This window comes from Ailuropoda melanoleuca, chromosome 6 (assembly GCF_002007445.2).
Source record: "Ailuropoda melanoleuca isolate Jingjing chromosome 6, ASM200744v2, whole genome shotgun sequence".
NCBI classification, from domain to species: domain Eukaryota; kingdom Metazoa; phylum Chordata; class Mammalia; order Carnivora; family Ursidae; genus Ailuropoda; species Ailuropoda melanoleuca.
The window spans coordinates 21,820,772-21,838,634 of NC_048223.1; the positions used below are offsets into that span (position 1 = coordinate 21,820,772).

The 17,863-nt window shown below is 44.6% G+C and overlaps 1 protein-coding gene across 1 annotated transcript in view; it reads left to right on the forward strand.

Annotated features, from left to right (window-relative positions):
* The first annotated feature begins 6,495 nt into the window (after window positions 1-6,495).
* KAT2B (lysine acetyltransferase 2B) overlaps window positions 6,496-17,863 on the forward strand; it is a 91,127-nt gene continuing 79,759 nt past the window's right edge. Inside the window, exon 1 of the mRNA XM_034662057.1 lies at window positions 6,496-6,561. Coding sequence (XP_034517948.1) covers window positions 6,511-6,561 — 51 coding nt within the window. The 5' untranslated portion in view covers window positions 6,496-6,510. The remainder of the gene's footprint in view (window positions 6,562-17,863) is intronic.

Below are 17,863 nucleotides of genomic sequence, written 5' to 3' on the forward strand. Positions count from 1 at the left end.
CCCCGCCTCCCGCCTGCTGCCGCTGCACCGCGGAAGTGCTGCTGTCGCCCGCGCCCAATTAGCTTCTTCTCGGTCAAGAGTCCTGTTGGGTTGGACGGAGGGGATCGCCGGGATGGGAGCCTTTCATTCTTCCCCTTGGAAGGAGTTCCCTCTGCGTCTGCGCTCCTGGGCTGTGCCCTGGGGCTTTGTTGCTCTGTAGGAGCTCGCCAGGGGCACCTTTCAGAGAGTGGAGCAGCGCTTACTAAGTGGCGAGCGCCCCAGGGCCAAGGAGACCTCTTTCGGGGGGGAATCTGAGCGCCCTCTCTTCTCCTGTGCTCTCCCCGTGTCCCATTGGGAAGAGCTGAATGGAAGGAGTGAGACTGAAATAGGCTTCAGGACTCCCCGTGCTTTGGGAGATCGAAGGGGCGGACCGCGCGGGGTGGGAACGTGGGTACAGCCCGAGGCGAGGGTCCGGGAGCTCCCGGCGCCCTAGGCTGAGGGCGGAGGCGCTGCTGTGCGCGGTGACAGCCCCGTCATTATTGTATTATTACTTGTTTAGTTAAAACGCCGTCCCAGCTGCTCGAGGTGTAAACAGGATTTGGCAAGGTGACAACCCAGCGCGGCGGGCACTACTGCTCAATTGAAGGACACGCTTTTCTTGCCATTCCCTTTCCATCCCAGCTCTCGGCCCCCCGTAGCCCTTCAGCTGCAGATCCAGATGTGGGCGCCGTGCTCCCGGGGTGGGAGGATTGCCCGAGGCCGCGGGGCAGGCTGGCCCTGCGCTGTCAGCAGCGGCTTTGTTTTGACAGGGTGACAGCTGAGGGGGGCGGGGACTTGGCCTTGTCAGCTCCTTCGGCCTGTGGCTGAGGCGGGGAAGAGACACTCACACACCTCCCATGTATATCTCCGGCCTGCTGCAAACAGGGTCAAGTTCCCAGATTCCAGATTCCCACAACCAAGCTGCAGGGGCCACTTCTGAATTTTGATGTAAAGATTATTAATCCTGCTGGAGCCTCTCTCCCCAGTGATGCCGTTTTTAGTATTTACTGGAGCTTCTCAACCGCAGTGGAATGTCTGTGCTTACCCTTTTTTCCACACCGTTCACATCCTCACGTATGTGTTGAATGCCTACCAAGTACCCTTCATGGGTTTAATAAATACTTGCTGAACGAATGTGGGCTCTAGCTCTAGGGCTTTTCAAACTTTAAGGTGCATAGGAATCACCTGGGGAGCTGTTAAAATGATAATTCTGAATCTGTAGGTCTGGGGTGGGACTCAGATTGTGCATTTCTAACTCTCAGATGGTGTGATGCTGGGCCAGTGACCACGCTCCAAGGAGCAAGTCCCTAATTCAGACCTGGGCAATATATTTCGAATTCAGCCAAGAAAGCAAACTGCTCTCCTCTGAGGCCAATACGTGATTGGTATTTATGAAGGACTGCAACAGCGGGGAGGGGGGGTAGTATACTTCTAAGAAAAGTGAAGGGCCAGGAGGTGGTTATAAAGGACATAAGTCTAATGGCAACAAGACCTGGAATGTAGCAGACAGAAGGGAGAACTGTGCCCCGAATTGAAAACAAGCTCAGTTACTTGATGGACCTGACGTTCCGGAACCAGAATGGATTCATGTAGGAGCTGTCAGTGTCTCTGTTCTGGCTTTTTACTGGGTTCCCATCATGAACACTTTCTCTCCCAGCTGCCTGCTGTTGCCTTAATACCTGAAAACTTCCCTGAAGCTTTGGTCCCCAAACCATGAGCCTATGTTATGTGCCCTGCATTGATATATTTGATCCTTTCAGATTTCTGAGTGAAATGTAGCCCGTTTTCTATCGCTTGTGACTTTGCGTGTTTCATGTTCACATTCGCAGTCAAACTTTTAGGAAGGGAAAACTTCTCATTAAAGGCCTCTCCTCTTCCTGGGAGACTCTGGAAGTGTCTATTTTCATTTACTCATTCATTCACTAAATATTTAGAGGGGTCCCAGCTAGGTGCCAGACATTGTGCTAGATGCTGGGGCCGTGACACCAGAATGTATTCTCCTAGAGCTCCTAGGGTATGTGTATGTGTGCACGCATGTGTATGTGTGTGTTTGGAGCCTGGGGAGGTAGGCAGTGAACCATTTACAATGACGTGAAAAAAACCCTGCTTTCTTAGGGTAGTGTTGGAATTCAGAGGAGGGCAGTTCTGGGCTGGAGCATGGGTGGGGTAGGAATGGCTTCCTGGAGGAAGTGTCAGTGGGTGCTAAGGACTCTTGGCAGCTCAGGGTGGGGTGATGTGAAGCTTCTTGAAGTGGAGAAACTGAAAGCACTTGTGAAAGCTTGGAGCTGGGCCAACAGGAGCTAACGCTGCATTGGCTGAGGCCACCAGGTTGGGGGGCAATGTGTGTGGCCAAGAAGGCATTGCGGAATCCAGGAATTTTAACCTGGGGAGTGACATTCTCTCAGATTTGCCTTTTTTTTTTTTTTTTTAAACTGTGCTTGTTTGGGTGTGAGAGAGCCTATCTGTGGTTCTTTCTCAGCTTGTCTTTATCCTTCACCTAAGAAAGCCCCAAAAGGACAGATTCCTCTATCTTTTGTCAATGATGGGCCCCTTGGCAAATTGGAGGGAGTAGAGAGGTGAGAGAATGAGGAGGGACCTGGAAAGAGATGAGTAGTTTACTGGGGGCTATTAAAAGAAAAACAGGTCCCAGACCTGATAAAAGATCTGGCCTTTAAACTTCACAAACGAAACAGGAGGAGGAGGGAGCTAGTTCACAGCCCGGGTGGTATGCCACACCCTGGAGAGAAGAAAAAAGAAACAAACAAACTTGTTTTGCAGGATCCAGGGTAGAGTTCTTTGAACTGTTATGGCAAAGGTTGCTTCAGGGAGTCACTTTGCTTCTGGGTGACACAGAGTAATCATTAAATAAAAATGTAGATCTGATCATCTTATACCTCTACTTGGGACCCTTAATTTCTCTTTGCTAGGGTCCACAAAGCCCTGCAGGGCCTGACCATTGCTGTGTCTGGCCCCTTTTCAGGGCTTTGTGTGCATGGTTCCCTTCTACCTCAGGGCCTTTGCACATACTGCTTACTGGGGTTGAAAGCTCTTCTTGACTCACTTTCAAATTAACTCCCAGGTCTTCCTGCACGTCTCACATTCCTTGCATTTCCTTTACCTGCTTGGCCAGCCTTCCCATTATAAATTGTTTGGAACCCCTTGTGCTTATTTTTCTTTCCTCGTGCTTTTATCACAATTTTTAATTGTGTGATTATTTGGTATGTGTCTCTGAATAGATTCTAAGTGATGTGGTTATTGACTGGGTGAATGAACTGGAGAAGAGGAAACTGAGGAAATGATTAGCTGTTAAGGATAGCAGTAGTGAAATTTTAGCCTGACTGCTTCTTGACAGTTGGGTAGAGGAATTCTTTCACATAGTACATTTCTGAGGTTTCTCACAGGTGTCCGCAGGACTGGGTTTTTAGTGTTGTTAAAGAAACCTAAGTAAATGTATGAGGAGGCCAAATCTCAATCTCCTTGAATTTAAGTATAAGTTATCTACTAAAAAACCCCGCTGACGCTTCCTAATGAAATAGGCCATGTATACATGAAAGGAAGCTGTATGGCGTAGTGGCCAAGAGCGTGTGCTTCTCTGTTCAGATTTCAGGATATCCAGCAGTGTGACCTTGGACAATGACTTTACCTCAGCCTCCATTTTCTTGTCTGTAAAGTAGAAATAATATTACTATCTCGTTGCATAACAGGGAGGACTTAAACTGGGCTAATATGTGCAGTGCATCCAGCTGGGTGTCTGGCCCATGATAAGTCCCTCCAGCAGCCCAGAGTGGGGAATACACTGTTAACGTGGAAGTCAGGAAAGAACATGGGATTTAGAGAATCTCAAATCTCAGCTCTGCCACTTGCGTGATCCTGGGCACAAGTCATTCAGTTTTTCTCTGAGCCTTGATTTCTTCCTCTATAAAATGGAGACTATAACTTCAACCTTGAAGTTAAAAGAGAAAGGGTCCTCCAGAGTTTCTGGAACCTAAAAGTGGTGGATTAATGCTGGGTAAGTGGAACTGCTGCATTGTCTGTCAGAATCAGTGGCGGCAGAGCATTTATGGAGAACCCAGTTGCTTTGATTCTGGGCTCACTGCCATACTTAGAGAGTGACATGGGCTATAAAATTAGGCTTCATTTAAAAATAATGGTTTATAATATAAAAGTAACACTGATTATAGAATATGCAAAGGACAGAGGCAGAGAAAAATCACGCTACCTGCCAGCCAGGAGCTGGTGAATGGAGCACTAGAGCACGTCTTAACATTGGGAGAGCCCCCAACACCTTTGTTCGTATTTGTCAGTCACTCCTCCGGAGAGCAACTGTCAAAAATCTAGAGCAGTGGCTCTTACCCAGGAACTGTTTTGGCCATGTCTGGAGGCGTTTTTGGTCATTGTCAATGTGAGGGAGGAAGTGCTACCGGCAACTAGTGAGTGGAGGCCCAGGGTGTTACTAAGTATCCCAGTCTGCACAGGACAGACTGCATAACAGTTGTCTGGCCCCAAATGACAGTAGTGCTAGAGCTGAGAAACCCTGTTTTAAAGGAAAATGGTATTGACCCGTAATACCATGAATACATTTGCAGCATAGGAAAAATTAATGCTTTTAAGGTTAATTTGCATAACACTTGAAACCTGAAAACTGTCACTTTGTGAATCATGGGGCATATTTCTAAACAGCTTTATTGTGGTATAATTTATAGATGATAAAGTCACCAGCTGTACGTGTGCAGTCAGATGCTTTTGAGTAAAGGTATACAGTTACGCGTCCATCACTACAGTTCAGTCTTACAACTCTTCCCTCTCCCTTAAAACTTTCCTCCTGCCCTGGGCACCTTTTTAAGGTGATACTTTGTATTAATTCACAGTTTGCAAACAGAAACCAAATTAAAAATATCTTTTTTGGAGACTCATCAGATATGTGGTAGTATTACAGCAAAGCACAAAACGTGGAGGGGTGTAGATACAGTGTTCTTAAGAGTGGTCTTCAGCCCCCTAAATCTACGGTATACAGTTATTTCATGTGTGGTGACTTTTCTAAGAGGCGGCATCATGGAGCCAGGCACACACACACAGGAAAAATATTTCATTTGGCAGGCACAATACAAAAAGCCCGAGAGAAAGATGACCACATTTAATTGTTTCCTCATAAACTCTCGGGGAAGATGGAAATCCAAGCCTGCAAAGCCTTCCCATTGCAATTTGCAGTTTTATGTAACTGAGAAAGTAGTTTATAGGGCAAAAGAGAACAAAAATCTGCTGAGGAGTGTTTTGCTTTAGGAAGCATGTGCTTGCAAATAGCATTTGGTGATGCAGTGCTGGTGTGTTAGTTTTTGATTTTTTTGGGGGGGCGTTTATTTTATTTTATTTTATTTTTTTTTTTTTTTAAGCATTGAGCACATTTAGACATGGTTACCTGTCCACACAGGCAGGATTGAATTCTGTTTCTGTCAGGTACATCCACAGGTCTAACCTGCTGTAGGGAATATTGAGGGTAAGATACACCATTTCATGTGAGGTGCCTTGGAACGATCAGAACATCTGCTTCTCAGATGAAAGATTTGGCTACTCTGTGCACTGCCAATAAAACTTGGATTTCCAAGGCTCAGTGGCTTCTGATTTAGTTCGTTCCTCTCTCCAGGAGAGGAAGGTAGTTATTTAGGAATGGTTGTCAACGGTTTCTTGCTCTTAATGGTTTCCTATTCCTAATCTGACTCAAACACAGAGCACCTGTGGCGGAACAGGAGGTGCGCTGACTGGGGGCTACTGAGCAAACCTGGAGAATCCGCCTCCCTCTCCCTCCAAGCTGGGTGCCTCTGGGCAGCCACTTAACAGTCTTGGGGGTCAGTTTCCTTACTGGTGAGGTGGGAGTCAAGGCACCACCTCGTCGACTTACTGTGAAGATGGAGTAGGTTAGCATATGTGAAAGTTCTAGGAATACAGGTATCCCACCTATGCCTGTTTTAGTTCATTTTTGGAAACTGTCCGTGGGTCTCAGCAGTTTTGTTGATAGTGTTTTGCCACAGTGTTATGCCTCGTGTCATTTGATTCTTCTACCTGGGGCAAGAGGAAGGTAAGAAGGTCATTTTACTAGCAGGGAACTGAGACCCGGCGAGGTTAAGCAACTTCCCGAACAGCAGTGGTTGCACAGGGAAGAGCTCGCCCTCATAGTAGATTTTCTTTCCAGTGCATGATTTTGCATCCCCTTTCCACACTTTCACATGGGGTGGAGGGGGTGGTCTTCCCAGTGGCACAGAGAGGGTTTCGTTTCAGGCATTCATGGCTCTCATTTGACGTTTATTGTTTCTCCTCTTGTGGGGTATGTTCAAAGGCTTTTCTAGTTCATTGAAACTGTGCAGGCCGTAAAGCAAACAAAATAAGCATTTTTTATTACTGGCCCAGGGCAGACAGATGCACGCCCTTGATTGTTTTAAAGCCGACAGTCAAGCATGGTCACTGTGCTGGTCCATTTGAATTCCTTGTTGAAGGAAGATGAAAGTGATACGCACTCAGGCTGTGGAAGGTGCCAGACGTGCCAGAGAGGTAAGGAATTGACTGTCTTGGACGTTTAGAAGTCCCAACACAGCTCCGCGGAAGACTGCACACACAGCAGTGTTTCAGCACAATTCAGAGGAAAGTCATTTTTTTCTTAATGTTATTATGCAGACAGTAAAGTGCTCGTATCATAAGCATAGAGCTTGGTGAATTATTACATGGGCACGCAGCCATGCAGCTGCCACTCAGATAAAGCTGTCGAGCATTTCCAGCACCCCTGAAGGCCCCCTTGTGCCTCCTCCCCACCTCTGGTAACCCTTATTCTTTTATTACTAGGGATTACTTTTGCTTTTCTTTAACTTGACATAATGGAATCATGTGGCCTGAGTTCTTTTGCATCTGGCTTTTGTCACTCACGTGATGTCTTTGAGGTGCATCCATTTTGCTGCATACAGTAGTTTGTAAAGATACCCGCTCTTAAGCTAAAAACGAGTTTAAAAGTTGTCAGCCATTTTCAGGATGGGAGTCGTTGGATGTGGACAACTTCATAAAATGAATTTTAATTAAACCTTTGAAAGAAAAGATGGGAATTGGATATTTCAGAATTTAGCATATGTGAAAGTTCTTGGAATAGGGCAGGAATGGGGACAAGAAACCAAGAAGGGCTGTAGATAAGTATTGGGTTGGAGAGGGGGGCAGAACGCTAGGGAGGTGGGTGCTGGGGGTCTGTGATGTCCCAGCTGGCAGAATGCCCAGCCTGCACAGTTGCTTCACCTCTGGAATCTCTTGGTGAGTCCTTACTGGCAACTATCCATGTGAAGCCCTGCTGTCCCACATCCGTGGTTCTGGAAGATGTCTAGAATATATGTTGTATCCTGTAAGCCATGCTGAACCATACACGTTGGGAGCTGTGGCGGGGTTTCAAGAAGGCTGGCTGCAGCCCAGCATCTGAAGCTCTGGTAGGCACTGACACCTCTTAGTTGTGTTGTTGGCCTAGGGGATGGAGATGCAGGAAAGATATCGTATTCTCCTTCATCACCCTCCCACCCACCCCCAGTCCCCAAAAGTGTGAGGCCACCTCTTTCCAGGAGTGGCAGTGAGGAACACAGATTTACTCTATTACTCGAAACACAGTTTTGGTATAACAACTCATCCTTGAAAACTCCTGTGAAATATGTAATCTTATTATTTAATAGAGTCATATGGACTATGCACTTATGAAGTCATCTGTTCTGTAATTGATGTATTTAACACAACAGGATTTTTGTCTTTTTTACTTGTGTGCACATGTACACAGGGGTGTTATATTAAACCTGTTGCCATTTATCTCTTCTACATTTATTTCCATGGGCTGCTTTGAATTTCTGCTTAGGTAGCTCCCGTCTAAATTCCTTATGACAATTCATTACCCTTCATCACAATTGAAATAGAATTGAATCTTTCTATATTTTTGAAGATTTATTATTTTAGAGATAGAGTGAGAGAGAGTGCACACACAAGGGAGAGGGGCAGAGGGAGAGGGGGAATCTCAGACTCCCCGCTGAGCAGGAAGCCTGACACTCAGATGTGGGGCTCAGTCCCAGGACCCTGGGATCATGACCTGAACTGAAACCAAGAGTCAGATGCTTAACTGACTGAGCCACTCAGGTGCCCCTTGAATCTGTATAATATTTAATTGCTTTCATCTCTGACATTTAATTATACATGCTGATACCCCTGCATTGCACACTCTTCTTCTCCAAGTATTGGTGTGGCTTATTTCAAGCCTCATTCTGGTCTGTTCTGAAATGCCAGCTTTTCAGAGAAGCCTTCCTGACCACCCCCTATCAAAAATATAAGCACTCTATAAGGTTACCTGTTTTGTTTTCTCTTACTGCATTTTTCAACACTTGTCATATTGTTTCCTTTGGGACAGAAGTTCCTCGAAACAGGGACTTCGGTTCATCTCGTATCCCAGGTCTGCTGACTGTGCCTTGCACATAGTAGGTGCTCGATACATATTTGTTGAATAAATGGGTAATTTCATATTCACAGGCTTTGTGAGAATGGAAGAAAGGAACTGTGATGTAAAGACAAGGTAACTGAGGCTCGGGTTTAGTAACATGCCCAAAGCCACATGGTCCCAGGAGCAGGGCAGCCCCCAGCTGCAGCTGGAATAGCGTCTTCTGACTCTAGCTAAGCGTGGTTCCCAGTGAGCATACAGCAGACCTGCTGACCTTCAGCACGGGTCAGGTGGCCTGGATTTCTACAAGAGAGAGCAAGGAGAGTCACACCCACTTTTAATCCTTCTCTGAGTGAACGATGTGAATGTCTCTGACCATCGTTTCCTCTTGTGCAAATTGGAAGTAAATTCTCAACACGGGAGTTGTATTGTGAGACCAGCAGAGTAAAAACCAATGAAGTGAGGGGCTCTTGGGTGGCTCAGTCAGTTAAAGGTCTGCTTTCGGCTCAGGTCGTGATCCTGTCCTCCTGCATCGGGCTCCCTGCACAGCAGGGGGTCTGCTTCTCCCCCTCCTCCTCCTCTGTTCGTGCTCACACTCGCTCTCTCTCACTCTTGCTCTCTCTTTCAAATAAATAAATCTTTTAAAAAAAAACAAACCTATGAACTGAGAAAAAGGCCCTATCATATATTCTAAAATCTATATGGTGTTAGTGAACCAGAAAAAATATCACCTACAAAGACATATTTTCTAATTACTATTTATATTTTTTTGTTGCTTTGCTGCCCACTGAAACTCAAGGTTACCATGGGCTTTCTTTAATATGTTCTTCTGTTTGTACCCAGAAGCCCAGACACAGGGCTTATTACTTTTTTTAATCAGGAGATGAATGCATGTATTTCACAAAAAAGCGTGAATAATGTCTCGAATGATCCATTTTGGAACAATACACCACCTAACCTTAGGAGGAGGTTTTGAGCAATCTCTTCAGTGACCTCAGGGCAGGACATGTGGGGATGCTTCCCTTAGATCTCCCCCCTCCTAGAAAGCCCCCATCATTGCATGCTCTTGGCCTGTGCAGCCTTCTACAAGGCTTCCGTGGTATGCAGGAGATTCCAGAAGTACAGGATGAGACCTGAGTAGTATCATAGTGACTGATGGTGGCAGCTCTAATTTGCATTAGCTCTAACAAGCTGGTGTTGAAACTGGATGGCAGAATGCCAAGGAAGCCAAGGTCAGCATTACTTTGAAATAGCAGAGTGAGTCATGTAACCCAGGATTTGCACATACCCACAGGACTACCTGACTCACCCCACCTCCAGGGGAACACATCCATGAGTATTGGTTAGGTGCCCGTGCCCAGGCTCTGCCCTGGTGGGTGGTGAGTGACAAAAGGAAGTAAAAGCCACAAGGTGCCCCTCATCTTACTGGGGAGACAGGTATAGAGGGAAAGAAAAATTCAAGTGAATAATCAAGCCTGAAGTCAGCACAGAGAGAAACCATTATCAGCTGGGGGCAGGTAGAAGTGTAGGAGAGAGGCTCAGCCTAGGTGGTGCAAACAGTATGGAACAGCAGAGAAGCAAAAGTGAAGGGGGCAAGACAGCAGAGTGGTTTGGAATGTGGGCCGAAGGAACAGACTGCCTGGGTTTGAATACTGATGTGCTGCTTTCTCGCTGTGTGACCGCGGGGAGATTACTTACCCTCTACAGGCCTCAGATTTCATAGCTGTAAAATAGAGAGTGTGATATTGTCAACTTTACCCATTCATTCAACAAACTGTTATATCATGTGCCAGGCATTGATTTAGATGCTGGGGACACAGTGACAGATGGGTTTTTACTCTTGCAGAGCTTGCTTCTGGTAGCAGAAGCAGACAGTAAACAAGAAAATAACAGAAAGTGGTAAGTGCCACATGCCATGCAGAGAATGAAAACAGAGAAGTAAATGAGAGTGCCTGGGGAGTCCTTTCCATACGTGCCCAGAAAGGTCTCTCTGTGGATGGGTCACGGTCTGGGGCCTGAATGATAGCAAGAAGCCAGCCACTGTGGGGGAGGGAGGGAGGGAGGGTGTGTGTGTGTGTGTGTGTGTGTGTGTGTGTGTGTAAGACTCTGGGGGCAGAAATGGCTTGGCATGCTCAAGGGTGGCCAGGTAACCCTTGTGGCTAGATGAGGGGGCAAGGGGACAAGTGTAGGAGATGAAGTGAGAGGTAGTTGGGGCCTGATGGCTGAGTATGTACAATTTTCACACAATGAAATGATTTGATTTCCAGTTCTGATCATTTTCAACAAATGCATATGGAGACCCAGAACATTTTAATCCCCCTAGAAAGTTCCCTTCTTCTTCTAGCCATTCAGATGCCTCACCCTCAGAAGTAACCACTGATCTACTTTGTATCATAATATATTAATTTTGATATGCTAGAATTTCATATCAGTTTTGCCACACAATACATACTGTCCTGCTTTCACTCAGTATGGTTTGTTTGAGATTCATCCATGTTGCATGCATCACTGGTTAATTTCTTTTTATTGCCGAGAGGTATTCCACTGTATGGTTGTACCAGTTTGTTCATCTGTTCATCTGCTGTTGGGCGTCGGGGCTGTTTCAGATGGATTCAGAAAAGATTTGTGTTTTAAAGCATCCCCTTTGGCTGCTTTGAGAAGAGTAAAGTGTGCAAGAGAAAGAAGAGAGAGTCAGTTGCAGTTACTGCAGTGTGGGTAGAGAGCGAGCGGGTGGTAGCTTACACGAGGGTGATGGCCGTGGAGGGGGTGAGAATAGCCAGTTTGGGGCAATATTAGGAGTGTGGAGGCAACAGGACTAGATTTGTTGTGGGGGTGGCAGTGAGCAAAAGACAGAAATGAACGAAATGTCTAGGATTTTGGCTTGAGCAATGGAAGGGGTGGTAGCTCCATTTCCAAAGTTGGGCAGGAGCACAAGAGAGGCAGCTTTGGAGTGGATGAGAATCCAGAGTCCTTTTTCCGGATGTGTTAAATTAGGGGTGTCTTTTAGTAGCCAAGTATTGTTTTGATAATAAAATGAGATAATCCATTAGCAGTTTGGGTTGGTATCTGGAATATTCTAAGTGCTCAAAAAATGGTAGCTACTATTACAGTTAAAAGCAGAGCTAAATAACTACTAATCTTAATAAAGAGACCAACCAAATTGAAGAAAAAGGAAAAACAAGTACACAGAAATCATGGGAAAAAAGGAACCTCTCTCTGGGTAAAGAAGAAACCAGTTGATAGAAAGTCTTGAATTTCAGGTAGAAAATTCTGGACTGAATTCATTTAATAATAGCGAGTCTTTGCACTTTAAGAAGGAGGAGACCCGAGATATTTTAGAGTGCCAGCAAAAAGTTCTGGGTTTTGGTTTTGGCTCCCTGCTCCTTTGCCAGCTGGGGTAACTCAGGCAAGCCACGCCCCTCTCTAGGCATTGAATTACTTGTCCTGTGGGGTTACTGGGAGGGGAAAATAAGATGATGTCGGCTAAAATTGCTTTGGAAAGTATCAGACAGGAATGCTGGTCATTGTTAGATGACATTTTAGAGTAGATTGATGGGTCCGGTGCGTGTTAGATGGAGTGCGAGTGGGAATGTATTGAAAGTGAGAAGAAAGCTGTTTCTTCTAATCAGCTATTAAAGAGCTGACCCAGGGCCTGGCCAGTGAGAATAGAGAAGGTGTAAATCTGGGAGAGGCTTGGAAAGAGGAATCAGGTGGTTCGGGGTGAGGGCATTGAATGCAGATGTACACTGAGCCTCAGGATCTGGGAGAAAGGCAGATGCCACTGAAGGGAATAGGCTAGTTTTAAAGGGGTGTTGGGGTTGAGGGCTAGCCTACCGTAAAGCGTCCTGGGCAAAGATGCTAGGTGTGGGCAGTTGGGAATGCAGGCTGGAAGTTCTGCTTTGCAGGTTGGGCTGGTTATGTGGATTTGAGCGAGGCATCTGCCAGGATAATGGTGGATACCATGAGAATGTGAGCTGTCCAAGGAAGCAACATGTATGGTGCGGTTTATTTTGCTCATCCCAGCTGACTTGGTGTCAGAACAACAGGCTGAAGAGTGAAAAACTGTCCGCTGGCTGTCTGGCCTGCTCAATGTCAGCCAGTTTGACAAGTCTTTCCACTGTTGAAGACTGAGCTGTCTGCGTTGGCAAGTTCACCGATAAAGTCTGATTAGTTCTGTGTGTTATCAGAGGAGATTTGGGGATTGTCTGGGATTTAGGGTTCTGGGCCACCAGTTTCTTGGCCTTGGTGTCATTCAGGTTACCTCTTGAGGCCCTTCCAGGAGTGACGCGTGTTCGGGTTGGTCCTGGAGATGTGACTCAGATGTGATGGCAGGGTCTGGCGCATGCCTAAGCCCTTTGGTAGCACTGGAGTCGTTTAGCACCTTTCTAGATAATGCCTAAGGGTTGGGCCTTTGATTCAGTCAGACCTTGACTATTTAGCATGAAGAGGGCAGTTCCTGATGGAGCTCCAGCCCAGGCCTAGGATTTCTTCCAGATGGTGGGGTCAGGAAAGTTTTCTGTTGATTTGATGTTGGAGTCATCTCGGAGAGCTTGGAAGAGGAGTGTTTGAATAGGGTGTTTATACCTGGGTCATTTCCTCATGGCATATTTTCCATTCTCCTTCTGTATCCTTGACCACTCTGCAGTATTTGCTTTGGGTCCTTGTGACTTCCCAGACTAAACTGGCACTGTTCATTAAAGTCTTCAGAGATGTTTCTGCCTGAATTAGCACACTGGTTATCTTTTCTCCCCTTCCACTTCTGTTTTTACTTTCAATTCCAGGCAAATTTGTCTCCTGAGGGAAGCCTCCCACCCCCACTCCCACCTTCTCCTTTTCACTTGTGCCAAAAGTACCCAGATTTTTGGGGCACCTGGCTGGCTCTGTTGGTAGAGCATGCAACTCTTGATCTTGGGGTGGTGAGTTCGAGCCCCATTTTGGGTATAGAGATTACTTAAAAATAAAATCTTAAAAAAAAAAGTACCTAGATTTTTAAAAATCCCAGTTTCAAGTCCTAGCTTCGTGGTGTCTGCTGGCTTTCCATTTACAACTGTGTGAATTGGAAGGATTGTCACAGTGGAGAAAGAGTTTATGTCCCAGAAAGGATTAGCTGGCCATTTATATTTAAACCGAATATGGAAGACTGAAGTTCATCCTGGGAAAAGAGGAAGGTGTTAACACATCCATCAGACCACCTTCTCCTTTCAGGTCTTTGCTACTCCAAGTGTGGTCTTCACCTGGGAGCTGTTTAGAAAAGCAGCATCTTGGGCTCCACCCTAGACTTACTGAATCTGAATCTGCATTTTAAGAAGATTTCCTAGGTGATTCAGGAGCAGATTAAAGTTTGAGAAGCACTGCTCCAAATCCCAAGAGCTCACGAGAGCCTTATTCAAATTGCTTCCAGAGCAGTTCACTTCCAAATTTATTGGGATCACAACTCCTTACAGGGACTGTGGTTGTTTTAAAATAGGATTAAAAGAGTTTTTTGTGTTTTTTGTTTTGTTTTTCAGAGTAACACATGCACACCATTAAGAGGAAAATTCAGGCAGCTGACTACCTGATTTCAGGCAAATGAAAGATTAGCCCTCTCCCCTGTCCTCCTGCATACCAGCTTTCACTCCCTCTCTCGAATCTCCCGGACAGTGACTGTTACCCCTCCCCCACCCTCCAGATCTGCACGCTACAGTTTATACTACAATCCAAGGAGGGGAATTAGATTCACTGCACAGAAATCCATTTAGATTCCAGTTAGGTTCGAATGAAGCTGTTGAACATGTCAGAAAGTTAGATGTCAGCAAGTCCGGAGTGTTGAATGAGGGAGCCCAAAAGAAGCACCAAGTGAATGCGGCTTTATTATTAGCAAGTTTTAATTGTTTCAAAGGCTCCATTCATTTTAAAAACAGGGCAGCCTACTTAATGACTTATTCCCATCATTTCTCTTTTGCCAAGACAAATTCGACAGTGCAGGTGTGGCCACCTAGACGCTAACAGAGGAGAACAGAGATGGAGACCCCCCCCATTTGCTGGCCTCCCCCTACAAATGTAGCTTATTAAGCTTCTTTGTGAGGAGAAAATGTACCTCGATTTTGGGATGCATTTGCAGAAGACCTGTATTTGAAGGGATAATTATTAGCTGTTCTTGCATTTAAAGTTTTAAATTTTTATATTTTTGAAGACTTATTTATTTTAGGAGGAAAGGGCTGAGGAAGAGGGAGAACCAGGTTGACTCCATGCTGAACTTGGAGCCCGACTTGGGGCTCGATCCCATGACCCAGGGCTCGATCCTATGACCCTGAGATCATGACCCAAGCCGGACTTGACCCAAAACCAGGAGTCACTTAACTGACTGTGCCACCCAGGTGCCCCAGTTCTTGCCTTTTTAAAAAAACTTCAGTGAGATATAATTGGATATCTGTGGTTTTAAGTTTAGTGACTTTTAGGAAATTGAGTTTTAGATGTCCTTCTCCCCCAAAAGATCCTTGTGTCCATTTGCAGTCAAACCTGTTTGCACTCCAGCCTCAGACTAATCAATCTAGTTTCTGTGTCTATAAATTTGCCTTTTCTGGAACTGCTATAAATGGAATTATACAGTATGGGACCGGCTTCTTAGCATAATGTTTTTGAGGCTCATTCATACAGCATATATATCAGCATCTCATTCTTTTTTAATGCCAAATAATATTCCCCTGTGTGAATATGCCATATTTTGATTTATGTATTCACCAGCTGATGGGCATTTGGATGCTTTCCACCTTTTGGCCAACTGGTATGAATAATGAGGAGTGGACATTTGTGTTCAAATCTTTGTGTGGATGTGTTTCATTTTTCAGGGGCAGATACTTTGGGATGGGTTTGCAGGGTCATGTGGTAAATTTATGTTTAACTTTTACAAACATTTATTTTTTTTAAGTAGTGGTAAAATACACGTCACATAAAATTTACCATCTTAACCATTTTGAAGTGTATCATTCATTAGCATTAAGAAACTCACATTGTTGGGGCTCCTGGGTGGTTCAGTCAGTTGAGCTTCGGAGTTTGGCTCAGGTCATGATCTCAGAGTCCTGGGATAGTAGGACTCTGCGCTCAGTGGGGAGTCTGCTTGCCCTTCTGCCCCTCTCCCCACTTGTGCTCTCTCTCTCAAATAAATCTTTAAAAAAAGAAAAAAGAAAAGAAACTCATATTGTTGTGCAAACATCAGTAACTACCAGTGTCTGTGAACTCATATCATCTTCCCAAACTGAAACTTTATACCCATTAAACAGTAATTCTCATTCCTCCTTCCCCTCAACTCCTGGCAGCTATCATAATCCTACTGACTTTCGGTGATCTGTCTACTCTATGTATCTCATACATGTGGAGCCATACAGTGTTTGTCCTTTTGTGACTGGCTTATTTTACCTCACATACTGCCCTCAAGGTTCATCCATGTTGAAACATGTGTCAGACTTTCTTTTCTTTTTTAAAGCTGAATAATATTCCCTTGCATTCATATACTACAATTTGTTTATCCATTCTCTTGTCAGTGGACACTTGGGTTACTTCTGCCTTTTGGTTATTATAAATAATATTTTTGTGAATTTGGGTGTGAAGTTAAATTTTTAAGTTCCTACTTTCAATTCTTCGGGGTATATACCCATAAGTGGAATTGCTAGATCATATGGTAATTCTATTTTTAATATTTTGAGGAACTGTCATACCATTTTTTATAGTGCCTGGCCAATTTTCCTTTTCACCAATAATGCACGAAAGTTCCTGTTTCTCTACATCCTCACTAACACTTGTTCTTTTCAGTGTCTTTGTTGATAGCCATCCTAATGAGTATGAGGGGGTCTCTCATTGTGGTTCTGATTTGCATTTCCCTGGGGATTAGTGATATTGAGTATCTTCATGTATTTATTGACCATTTGTATGTCTTTGGAGAAATGTCTGTTCAAGTCTTTTGTCCATTTTTTTAATTGGGTTGTTTATTCTCTCATTGCTGAGTTGTAAGAGTTCTTTATATAATCGAGATACTAACCCCTTATCAGGTATTTGATTGGCTTTTTTTTTTTTTTGTGGGTTGCATTTTCACTCCATTGATTGTGTTCTTTGATGCACTGAAGTTTTTAATTCTGATTAAATCCAGTTTATTTTTTTCTTTTGTTGCATGTGTTTTTGGCATCCTATCAAGACAGGACAGGACACTGAAGATTCAGTGTCCTGAAGCTTTTCCTCTGTTTTCTTTTAAGAGTTTTGTAGTTCAGGTTTTATGTTTAAGTCTTTGATCCGTTTGGAGGTAATTTTTGTATGTGGTGTGAGGCAAGGGTCGAACAACAACTTTCTTTTGCAAGTGAATATCCAGTTTTTCTAGTGTCATTTACTGAAAAAACTGTCCCTTCCCTGTTGAATGCTCTTGGCAAAAATCATTTGATTTTTATGTGAGGGTTTATTTTTGGGATCCCTGTTCTATTCCATTGGTCTATGCTTAACTTTTTAAGAAGCCACCAAACTCTTTTCTACAGTGGCTCCCATTTTATATCCCTTCCAACTATGTTTGAAGATTCCCATTTCTCTACATCCTTGTCAACATTTTTTATTGTCTGCTCTTCTGATTATAGCTATCCTCAAGGCTATGAAGTTGTGTCTCACAATGGTTTTGGTGTTGACTTTTAAACATTCTACTTTTGTCTAACCCGGAACAAAAAGGTAGTAAAATAGAGTGAGAACCTCCACACACAACCACAGGACCACAGTTATCTGCGTGAACATACCCAGTGCATCTGCAGGGCAGACTAAAAAAGTTCAGGCAAATCTCTTAACATCTTAGAGCCTCAGCTTTTTCTTCTGAATAATGGGAATAATTAATACATTTCTCATACAGGATGAGATAAGAACAAGTGTACAAGTGCATTTCTCATTTTAGGTGCTTAATAAATGTTGGATTCACAGTTTTACTCCATAAATTACCCTTCAGTGTGTTCTTGCTGTGGGATAATCCCTGTCACTGATTTCAGTTTTCCAGCAAATAGGACTTCCCAGTATTTCAAGCATGACTGAATCCTGCTAGTCAGCTTGGCTGTCTTTCTCGTGTTCCTCTGGATGTCACCCAAATACCTTCACACCCATCTCATTGACACCAAGTGAACTGTAAGCACCCTGCTCCCTTCTCTGTCAGTCATCTGAGTCATGATCGCTTGTTTATCCAGTTTAGCTTCCTTCTCATGCTCTGTCCTGGCTTCTGCAGAGACAACGAAGCCTGCTGCATCCTCTTGCCGTATAACCCTAGATTCTACTGGGGCAGAACCGCTTTTATCCTGGGCCTGTTGAAGCAATCCAGTGGCCATTTCTTCTTGGTTCTGCCGTGTCTATAGAGACTTGCTCTTGGGAGAGGCAAAGTAATCTGGGCAGCTTTCCCCTACTTGTGCCCGGGTT